The sequence below is a fragment of the Helobdella robusta genome (genome assembly GCF_000326865.2).
Source record: "Helobdella robusta unplaced genomic scaffold HELROscaffold_14, whole genome shotgun sequence".
NCBI classification, from domain to species: Eukaryota; Metazoa; Annelida; class Clitellata; order Rhynchobdellida; family Glossiphoniidae; genus Helobdella; species Helobdella robusta.
Window position 1 is genome coordinate 3885765 of NW_008703782.1, and position 12716 is coordinate 3898480.

The 12716-nt window shown below is 33.3% G+C and overlaps 1 protein-coding gene across 1 annotated transcript; it reads right to left on the reverse strand.

Annotated features, from left to right (window-relative positions):
• Positions 1–7278: 7278 nt before the first annotated feature.
• Positions 7279–8259, reverse strand: HELRODRAFT_169051 (hypothetical protein; the record flags this gene model as incomplete). Its single annotated transcript, XM_009014885.1, has 4 exons — positions 7279–7395; positions 7915–8054; positions 8138–8182; positions 8247–8259. The coding sequence occupies 4 exons, from the start codon at positions 8257–8259 to the stop codon at positions 7279–7281; spliced, it is 315 nt and encodes a 104-aa protein (XP_009013133.1).
• Between the last annotated feature and the right edge of the window lie 4457 nt (positions 8260–12716).

Here is a 12716-nt window from a genome sequence, read left to right on the forward strand (position 1 = left end):
GAAACTCTTGTCATCATTTTTATCATCGTCATCATCATCACGACCTCGTATCATCATCGTCATTATCATTATTATCAACCTAATCATCGCTACACCTCCATAGAGCATTAAGTGATAATAATCATTGTTATCTTAGTCTTTGTGTTTCAATATATGGGATAATGATAATACCATATTACCATTATTAATATGTGACAAATTATTAATATCAAATAATTCGTAATCATCTTCATCATTAACGATATTGCTATCTTGATTATCTAAAACAACATCATCACATCTGTCGTTGTATTCATTCATGACCACCATCATCACCATTTAGCCAAAACTTTTATACCATACAATTTCATTATTTTCTTCATTATCCAGTATGCTATCGCGATGCTATCGCTGGCTCCTCAGTGTGGTCCGGGTCGATCTTATCCCCTTCATCATCCTGACGATATTCATCCTCATCTTCATCGTTATAATCACCTTACTCACTGCTTGTTTCTCATATTTATATTTATCATTCACGATATTGCTATCTTGATTATCTAAAACAACATCATCACATCTGTCGTCACCATCATTCATTTATTTTTTTCTTTTTTTAATATATATATACGCTGACATGGCCTCATAATCGTGATCATTTTTATTGTTATTATTTTCTTCTTCTTCTCCTTCTTCTTCATCATCTTCATCGAACTACTTATTGTCGTCGTCTCAATCTCGACATCATCTTCATCATCACATTTATATTTCCACCACGATTATCACTTTTTTCACCTTATTAACTACATCACAATCTTTCGTCATCATCTTCATTATCCCTTTATTTACAATTATAATTACAATTATACTCATTTCTATATTATCAATTCGTATTTTCAGTTCCTATAAAAAGTTGTCACCTCGTGGCAGATGTCATCATCGTCGTACTACTACTACTACTACTACTACTACTACTACTACTACTACTACTACTACTACTACTACTACCACTACACTTACAAACTACTTCTACTACACTACTACTACTACTACTACTACTACTACTACTACTACTACTACTACTACTACTACTACTACTACTACTACTACTACTACTGCTACTACGACTACTACTACTACTACTGCTACTACGACTATTACTACTACTACTACTACTACTACTACTACTACTACTACTACTGCTACTACGACTACTACTACTACTACTGCTACTACTACTACTACTACTACTACTACTACTACTACTACTACTACTACTATTACTACTACTACTACTACTACTACTATTACTACTACTACTACTACGACTACTACTACTACTACTGCTACTACGACTATTACTACTACTACTACTACTACTACTACTACTACTACTACTACTACTACTACTACTACTACTACTACTACTACTACTACTACTACTACTGCTACTACGACTACTACTACTACACTGCTACTACGACTACTACTACTACTACTGCTACTACGACCACTACTACTACTACTACTACTACTACTACTACTACTGCTACTACGACTACTACTACTACTACTGCTACTACGACTATTACTACTACTACTACTACTACTACTACTACTACTACTACTACTGCTACTACGACTACTACTACTACTACTGCTACTACGTTTACTACTACTACTACTGCTACTACGACTACTACTACTACTACTTTGTTCTTGCCATTTCTAACCTTTTTTATTAATTTAAGCTTGAAAACTGGTGTTTTTCCGTCTGCATGTAAGCATGCTTTGGTTACACCAATATTGAAAAAACAGTCTCTTGATAAAGATGAAATAAATAATTATCGTCCGGTGTCAAACTTAACGTTTATTTCAAAGTTAATTGAACGAGTAGTTGCAATGCAGTTTGTTCGACATTTGAATGAGCATAATTTACTACCATCATTGCAATCTAGTTATCGGAGATTTCATTCAACAGAGACAGCACTTATTGATGTCACATCTTCATTGTTTGAATCGATGGAATCACATGATGTATCACTTCTTGCTCTGCTTGATATGAGCGCAGCATTTGATTGTGTTGATCACAAATTGCTGGTTCATAAACTTAAACGCTGTGGTATCACCGGGACTACCTTCAAATGGTTTGAGTCTTATTTAATTGGTAGGACTCAGCAGATTATTTTTAACAATGAATTGTCTACAACTGAAACTATAAGATTTGGTGTGCCACAAGGATCTGTCCTTGGCCCCATTTTGTTTCTGGTTTACACAGCTGATGTTTTCAACATAATCAAGAATCATAATTTTAAGTGCCATGGTTATGCGGATGACATTCAGATTATTGCTACTAGTCATGTTACATCGTTTCCAGTCATGATTGATAAATTAGCACTATGCCTTGGTGAAGTTGATCATTGGATGAAAACGCATCGCCTTAAATTAAATACCTGTAAAACTCAGCTTATGAAGGTTGGAACGTGGCAGCAATTGTCAAAATTACAAATTGGATCAATTAATATTTGTGGTGATTCAATCGATTTTTGTGCATCTGTGCGCAATCTGGGAGTAGTTTTTGATAGTAGTCTATTGATGAAGGACCATGTTAAATCACTTACAAGTGAATGCTATCATCATATGCGTGGATTTAGAATTGTCCGGAAGTCGTTAAGTAGACACATATTACAAAGTCTGGTGCATGCATTCGTACATTCAAGGCTGGATTACTGTAATGTTTTGCTCTACGGCACTGCAAATAATGTGATTAGTCAGCTGCAGTCAATACAAAATCGAGCAGCAAAGATTGTAACAGGTGCATCAAAGTTTGAACATGTGACCCCAATTTTGAGTGAATTGCATTGGTTAACTGTTGAAAAAAGAATTGTTTTCAGAATTGCTGTGATGGTTTATAAATGCAGAAATGGCCTGGCTCCCAAATACCTTCAAGATAAAGTTGTTCAGAGGGATATTCCTATGCATCGACTTCGACTGCGTTCAGATTGTTCAGATTTGTTAAAAGTTCCTTTTGCTAAATTGAAGATTGGATCACGTAATTTTTCTATTGTAGGACCGACGATCTGGAATAGTCTGCCACAGTACTTACGTGATCCGGGTGTCTCCCTTGGAAAGTTTCGAAAAGAATTGAAAGCTTATTTATTTTCTCTGAGCAAATGATACTTTTAGTTAATGGCGTTTTTGAGAAGATTGAAAAAGCGCCTATTAAACATTCATAATAATAATAATAATAATACTGCTACTACGACTATTACTACTACTACTACTACTACTACTACTACTACTACTACTACTGCTACTACGACTACTACTACTACTACTACTGCTACTACGACTATTACTACTACTACTACTACTACTACTACTACTACTACAAACTACTACTATTACTACTTTTGTCAATTTTGTCTATTTAATTGTTCCATTAACGCTCCTGTTCATATTAATTATCAAGTGCATAAATTATTATCGATATTTCTTAATGAGTGGCATCGTTTTTATTACTATGTCAGTGCCTTACTAAGTTCATCTCTATAATTGTTATGTCATATAATTGTTTTTATTATTATTCTTAATATTATTATTATTCTTAATATAACAATTATTGTTAGTAGTAGTAATAGTAGTGGTAGTAGTATTAGTAGTAGTGTAGTAGTGGTAGTAGTGGTAGTAGTAGTAGGAGTGGTAGTAGTAGTGGTAGTAGTAGTAGTAGTAGTAGTAGTAGTAGTAGTAACGCCAAGGTTTGGTTAAAGATCTTCAAGGTTTACCGGGTGTGCTCTATAAATTTATTGGAAAATATTTAACGCAACAGCTTCCCACCAATGCAAACTTATTTAAATGGGGCACATGAACAACATTTCTATGTCCACTGTGCAATCATCCCCAAACAAATGTAACATGTTGTTTCGAACTGTGATTCTACGACGTCTCTCGCAAGGTACACGGGCAGGCATGACGAACTGCTGTCGTTGCTGGTCAACTGGTTAAATATTAGTCTATTTCATTTTTTCAATTTTTTCAAATCTCAAAAACCATCTTGCAGTATTTTATTTGTATTTAGAAGTGAAAATGTTTTTTCTACTTTTTTATTCCTATCACTAATATCTTCGTTGTCAGAAACATCATCAATATTTTTCACTATTCTCAAGAACTGTTATCGAAATTTTCATCAAATTTTTTTACACCACGTTTTTATTGAACCATATTTTAACCTCAATAGTTTTTCTTCTCACCACGTTCAGATGCTACTATGTAAGTAATGTTTTATTTGCGAGTTATTTTTTACTTTTTATTTTATTTTCGAAATTATTTTTCCTCACCTCACGTAAAAGGAATAAATTCCAGACGGCATGATTTATAGAAGACCCATCCCGCTACAAGACATGTGCTTGTCTAAATGAACCTTCTCTAATGTTTAACTACGTTTAGATATTTTTTTTTGTTTACTTGATATGTTTTGGTTTATTTGTCAAGTTTATGTATGTTTTGGTTTATTTGTCAAGTTTAGGTATGTTTTGGTTTATTTGTCAAGTTTAGGTATGTTTTGGTTTATTTGTCATGTTTGTGTATGTTTTTGTTTGCGTCGTAACGCGTTTGTTTACTGGTCACGGTCACACAGACATGATTTTGTTTCTTCTTAATGTTTATGCATGCCTTCGTTTATGGTTCAGAAATTGTAGGATTGCTGTTTCCAGACAGGATTGCTGTTTCTATTGTTGCAGTTTTTCAAGTTATTTTGCTGTCTGATACAAATTTGTTTCGCAGAGTTCGGAATAAAATTTTGTGTTTTTTATGTTTTTACTTCATTATAAAAACTAAAAATTATTGTTTCAATAAAGATTATGTTACGATTATTTTTAATTGTATTTAATTTTTTCCCTACACGCACACACTCATACACAAACACACACAGTCACACACACACTCACACACACATACATACATATACACACACAAAAACTCACACACGTACAAGCACACGTACACTCGTGTATAAATAACTGATATATTTTCAACAGACTCTTCCACATGATTTGCGAATAAAAGGTAGAAATGTGAGCGTGCACAAAAGGCTTGGAACGTGCCAGCACTGCAGATGAACGCTCTGAAACAATCATCGCACAATCTCAAATTTATCGACATCAAATGAGCCTTCCTCTTTCTTCTCTTTCTTTCATTATTTTACGTGTTTTTATGGACAAAACAACGTTAAATACTTTTATTTTCATCTAGATTTATGTAAATTATCTAGAAGAATAATTATAAAATGTATTTCATCAATTTAAATCTATACACAACAGTCATGTTGTGTAAAGATTTAAATCGGACAAATTCACGGGTGTGAATTTGTCCGATTTGAAGCACACACATATGACATACCAAGCAAATAAAGATTTTTCTTTCTTTGTACAATAACACTTGCTGTCAAGATAAACAAAGCAGGGATAAAAAATATTGATTAAAAACGCAATATAAACATTATGAGAACAAATTTAAAGTTGTAAAAAAACGAAAAACTATGTTTCTTATAAACGTGTTTAAATGCAAGTGACTCAAGTCACAATCAAAAACTTTTATACAAAGAAAATGAATACAACATAAAAAGCCGTGTACTTTAGTATTGTTATAATGCAAACACATAGAGACACACACGCACACACACACACACACACACATATATATATATATATAGATATATATATATATAAGTATATAAGTTTGTATATAAGTATAGAGTTAAACCCAGTAGTAGAGTTCTTTCTTGACTTGCGGCACGTTACTTATTTTACCTTATTCTAGGTTATTCATCCCGCAATGTTGCTTTGAAAAAATTACAAATATATAATAATATTTCAGGGCATTTTTGGCGATGTTGACCTTTAATATCCTTTTTTCGATTGAAAATATAAAAAAATTCCACATCAATCAATTTTTTATTTATATTAAATAGACAGCAAAGAACATAGAGCAATTGTTTAACGATTAATAAAAAATTTCTACGACTGGTATGCAAGTGTATGCAACCTTCAAAAAAATTATGCAAATCCAATTTTTCAAATACACTCCCAATCCCATTCCATCATCAACATCAACGCAAACACTTGTAAACACACACAAACTAACAAAAAATGTTACACAAATATATACACACGCAAACAAAAATACCCAAACACACACACACGCACAGTCAAACACACAAACCGGCACACAAAGTGGCACACACACGCACACAAACAAACACAAACAGACAAAAAACACGCGCACACACGCACGCACACACACACATGTAGACAAAACAAGCAAGCACACACTCCAACATACATCAAGACGGAGAGACACTGTAGGGGTCATAAGTACGTGCTATTTTATAGAATTCAATTTTCAAGATATTTCAATTCCAATTACTCATGTGCTCGGCGCTTGTTTGCATTGCGGTGTCCTGTCGCGGCCAATCAAATTTGTATTCCATTTTTATTATTTCATTTTTTGGTGGTTTGCTTCAGGTTGGGTTGGGTGTCACTAGGTGGATGGAATGTTCACGGAAATGTTATTGTTGTTGTTGCTAGCTACTCTTCATTTCGCCATAAGACGGAATGAATTTTGAAAAATTATTCATCATATAATTTTTTTACTAATTCAATTTCTCTTTTTAGGTTTTTGAACTTTTCAGAAGAAAAAGGTTGAAAACTTTGAATCTGAAGTGACTGATCCTAACATTAACATGAAATGATCACATTTTAAAATCAGTAATAGTAGTAGTAGTAGTAATAGTAGTAGTAGTAGGAGTAGTAGTAGTAGTAGTAGTAGTAGCAGTAGTAGTATAATTATTATTATTATTATTATTATTATTATTATTATTAATAATAACGTTCATTTTATAACTTTTTAGTATTAGTTACAGACAGAATCCATTAAGTTTAGTTGACGTTCACAGCTTTTCATCCGCCCAGAAATGCTTGTAATGGATCCAAAATAAATATATCTCCATCATTACATTATCTAACATTCAACAGAATCGTTTCAATGATACTATCAAATAATTTTCAAATTTCAATTTATTTAATCAAATGTTGACTCTACATTTTTCAAACATTCCCTGAAGTTATGAGTAACACATTACGTAAAATAATATTATTTTTTAAATACATAAAAAATATATATATATAAAACTAGATCTACCATTCCAGGCATTAATAATAATTATGATATGGTAAAATAACAAATGAACGTGATGTTTATTATTATTATCATACGATGACAACAGCAATAATAACATCATTTTTTTTATTTGTCCGGCAGTTTTGTTGTTCCTAAAGCTCTTTTTGATGGGATAGCAAATTTGGCTGCTGTTTTGACGTGATTCATGCAGTTGCTGTCTGTCATTGTTTTCGCTGTTAAAAACTGTTGCGATTATTATTTTTAATCTGATTTTATTATTTCATAAAGGTTTTATTTCGTTCCTAAATTTGTCTTTGATATTTCATTTAAAATATCATTGTTATCATTTTATTTTTTGTTTACTTTTCGCTGCAAATGCCTACGGTGACGTCATTTTTTTATGTGACGTCGTTTTTGTTTACATTTTTCCACGTATACAGATGGTCGCAGTGTTTCCAGCTTTATTTTATTATGCATCACCCAAATGTCAGGCAGCGAAGAGCGAGCAACGTCGGCAAACAATCATCTTACACATTTTGTAATGTTGTCTCATTCTTTGAAGTGTTGTAAATATTTCCTTGCTTTGAATCCTTGCGAATGATAGATTATAATTGCTGGGACGTATGAAATAATGACGGCAGATGCTACACACACACACATACACACACACACGCGCGCGCGCGCGCTTTAGCACACACACACACGCTTTAGCACACACACACTACAGCACACACACACGCGCACACACACACACATACATACATGCACAATGTGCATAAGTGCGTACAGTGGCGGATCTGGACAACTTTTGACGGAGAGGCCAACATATGTGGTAATGTTCGAGTTTGGATGGAAGCCAACATTTGTGGCAATGTGGCCAAAACGACCTTTTTCCTGTTTATCTCGTCAATTTTTGGTTAAAAAAACAGTGGTTTTCCTGTTAAGTTTTACTGACAACAACTGTTCGTTACGGGAGGGCACTGACCTTTTCCCCCGGCCACCCCCTCTCGATCCGCTACTGCGTGCCTGACTGTATGACATAGTGTCAGTATCATATTCGATTAACACTCAATTGATGCTTAATAAAAACTTACGTTCCCGGTACATGGGTGCATTCTGCGCTCCTATTTAATTTTTCTATATAAATCAATTTTAATAAAGTTAATTTTTTCGAAAATATAGTTTTTCAACTAAAACATGCATTAAGCATTTTATATGCAATGAGATAACGTACAAAACGGAGTAACGGTGGCAGGTAGAGACACGCACAGACTCGATATAAGTATGATTTTAATTCTATTATCAATATAATAAAATGTCGAAATAAATTGTATGCAAATGTTGTTCCCTGTTTCTTCAAATTATATATTCAAATAGGACAAAAATACTGTTCACACAGTATTTTTGAGCTGTTCGAAGAATGTGCTGGAGCAGCGGACCTTGAGCACATGTCACCAAAGTTTCGTATTTTCTTGTCTAACTCGCCCAGGCGCAGATGACAACGCTCCTTTTGTCATCTTTACTTTGCCTAGTCTTTCACTTCTTTTTTTTACAACATCCAACTCTATAAATTTGTTCTAAAAATCTATGATTGATTTTCTCAGCCGAATAGAATTGTCCAAACGTTTCCCAATAAGTGATTCGACAAAACATTCCCCGAGATTAGCGATGAATTGGCGAGATCTACAGCTTCAGATGACTTGCTCCAATCAGAATTATTGCACATCCAGATCATGAAACAGCAATGAAAGCTTATCAAGCATGTTAAAAAACAAGACAAACGGCCGTCTGATGATTTTTACAAGATTACATACAACATGCAACTATTGCTTTGTTTACAAACATTAAACCCGCGTCCAAATGCACAAACTGTACAGGCAAACATACATAAATAAATACATATACGCATAAATACATACATAACATACCTATACACATGCATACAAACATAAATACATACCTACATCCATACATGTATGTATGTAGTGCAGCATTCGATACTTTTAGGCAAATTAGTTCATTTCTGAATTTCGGCATTTCTGAAATTGTGTTCAAGGGGTTACGATCCTATCTGTTAGGAAAGACTCAGCAAACCCTTTTCATTGTCTAATGTAATTGTAGGTGTGATGTCTTCTAGGGTGCCGCAGGGTTCAGTCCCGGGGCCTATTCTTATAATATTATACACTGCAGAGGTTATCAAAGAGATGATGTTTTTGGTTTCAAGTATCATGCTTATGCGGATGGCATCCAAATATTATTAGTGGTGATCAGATACATTTCAGAGTGAGGTAGACAGATTTGTTGAATGTTTGACTAAAGATGATGATTCGACAAACAATTGTCTAAGACTAAACCAACAAAAATTGCTGTTTTTCCCTATTGGTACATGGCAACATCTGTCAAAAATTACATGCATTTGTGCACTCGAAACTGGATTACCGCAACGGTTTGTTTCATGGATTGTCAAAAAAAATCTATTGCTTTTCTCCAGTTTATTCAAAATAGAGCAGCCAAATTTATTTTAGGTAGTTCAAAATACAATCATGTGACGCCATTTTTAAAAGACCTCCATTGGCCTAGAGTATAGAAAAGAATTGTATGTTTTAATGTAAAAAGCTGCACATGGTTTGCTCCCAGATTATTTAAAATAATCAGTAATAACGAGTGGTATGACGTTAGTTGTTTTTGATACTCAGTTGCAGAAAGCATCAAGAGACATCGCAGTTCCAGGACCGGTTGCATGGAACAGTCCGAAGTCAATGAGAATATCAGGGATGACATTTGAAGATTTCAAGAAGAATTTGAAAGCTCATTTATTTTTGTTATAATTATTATGTTACATTTTTGATTTTATGTATGCAATGCCGTTTCACTTACACATAGCTTTTTACATACATAGATACATACAAACATAAACACATACATACAACCATGCAGACAGACAAACAGAGACAGGCAGACAGAGACAAACGGAGACAAACGGAGCCGTGAGCTTCAACAAATGATGACTCTGCTTAAGTCTGAAGATTGGAGAAATTTTATTTTAAGCTTCATTACGCTCCATGAGCTTATGACACTAAATTATTGCATACATGAATGACATTGCCATAAATAATTTATTGCATCGCATACTATTCATGCCGATATTTATATGCAACCTCTGCAATTCGTGTCGGGCAATTTATATATGAAACCAACATTTTTTTGATTAACATCTTCAGTTAGAAATTTTTAGTCTTTAAAATTAAAATTCATTCATTAAATATTTGTCATTTATTATAAAATGGAGAGGAGAGCAGGTGCTGGCGGTTGGGACTGCAGCCCCCACAAGGACTTTTAACTTCCTAAAAACCAGCGTTTGATTCAACGGATCTTAATCTTACCGATGCTTTGGGATTCTTCGGAATTAAAATCTGGATTTGAAACCATTGCGTTTCTTATAAATGGAGGTATAAATAATTAAGTGACTTGTTTATTTCTTTGTTTCCTATGTGCAATCGATGTCTACTAAAGACTATAAAATAAATGTAGGATTAAATTGCGGAACGAGTATTCGAACTTAAAAGGTTATGTAGGCTGTACGTATATACCCGAGAAATTTATCTATTAACGATTCATATCGATTTTGATTTTGATTTTAAAAATTTATTCTCAGCAAATTACATTGTGAAATTAAAATTAAACTTTTAAAATTAAGAAATTGCAAACCCAAAGAAAATTTAATTGCGTCGTTTTGAAATGATTTGTTGCTACTGGCGACCTCTGAATGTGTTTACATATGATAATAAATAATTTATTATGAATGTTCAAAAACTTGAAAAATATCCGGCCGGCCCCTCAAAAAATTTAGACTCAGGAAAAACTCTCCGATTCTGACACTGTAAATAAGTATTATTTTAGTAGTTTTAACGATTATGTGGCCGGTGGTATAGTTCAATTTCAAATAGTATTTAAAATTTTTCTGATAACGAATGTTCACGAAGTTTATGTTTCGTACTATTGAAGGTTTTTTATGTCGTTGTTGGTGATCTCGATGTTGTTGCAGTGTTGCTGTTTTTGTTGCTATTCTTTGCTGGTGCTTTATGCTTATAGCTTGGTGGTTTTTTATGACGATGATTTTGTTGTTGTTTTTTGTTGGTGGCATTGTTGAGGTTATTATTGATAGTATTGTTGTATTTGTTGATGTGTTATAATTGTCGGTAGATTTGCATTGTCAATAAGTGAAAAAGTTAGTTAAGACACCGCGTAAACTGCTTCTCATTTTATTATTACCTAAACATCGTTTGAATGGTTTTTCCTCAACTTTTCTGACATTTAATTTCGTGTGCAATGTGGCGTTGAATAATTTAAAAATGTCATCTGCATCATACGAAATGGTGGGTAAATGAGATGTTTTTTATTCTTTTTTGTGTGGATTACTCTTTGAAATGCGAGATGTTCCATTTATTTTTAATGCGCTCGTGCCAACTTCTTGCCAGCAGCTTAGCACAAATTCAGTGAAATGAAAAATTTCAATTTTGACAAGTAAGACGATGTTATCCAAACCTAAAAGTTTTGGTATTTATATCATGTTCTTAACTTCAGATCACATTTGCGAGGAATTCAAACGAAGCAAAAAAAAAACATCTCGAAGAATGCTTGAGATGCACGATTGGACCCGTTAGAGATTTTGTAATGCACAGAAAATTAACAAGAATATTTCATGTTGAAATTCGATTTACTGCCCTCTGGTCCCTACTTTGCAACTTTTTCAGTGTTCACATCATCGCATGATGATGTGTTTCTTTATTGGGTGGATGGCCCGGTGGGAGATGGCATGTAATCATTACTCTCGCGGTTTATTTCAAACCGGGAATAATTTTTTGTTTGGCTTGCGAGGTTAAAAATTGTCCTAATTTATATTTTGAATGCTCCAAATATTTTTTATTTATTACTTTTTGTTTCATTTAAAACAGTAACATCTAGCATGGCTGACCTTTTAGCTGAATATGATAAGGCAACGAATTGTAACATAGATGTCCGGTGTCATAATCTGATTAGTTTATTTCTTCTCAACAACATTTCAACTGCATATAAAACAGAGGCACTTGAAATGAAATAAATTTGTAAATAAATAAATAAATGACAATTGGCTTTAAAATAAGTTAACAAAAGTTGAAACACTTGGATTTGTTGATGACGATGAAGGGATGTGTTGACGTTTTGAGTTGAGGTGTGACCGACTTGCTTCGTTATAAAAGCATCCAAACGTTCAAAAAATGTTTCGCGCAGTGCAACAGCCATTTTCTAAGATTTTTATAAAAATTTGATCAATTTTGTTCCATTTATTTCGTTATCACAATAAAACGAACTTACATTTATACTTTTGCAATTTTTGAATATTTTACAGTTATAAAAAAGTCACCTCCTGTTTTTGCTTGACTACTCAAACGAGCAAAATTTTATGAAAACACAAAATACATTTGAGTTAATTCAGAAAAATTTTCATCCGGTTTCAAGATTCTGTTGAAAAATTCATGTTAGGTACCCTAGCAAATGTAAAACTACAGAACGAAAAAAATGCT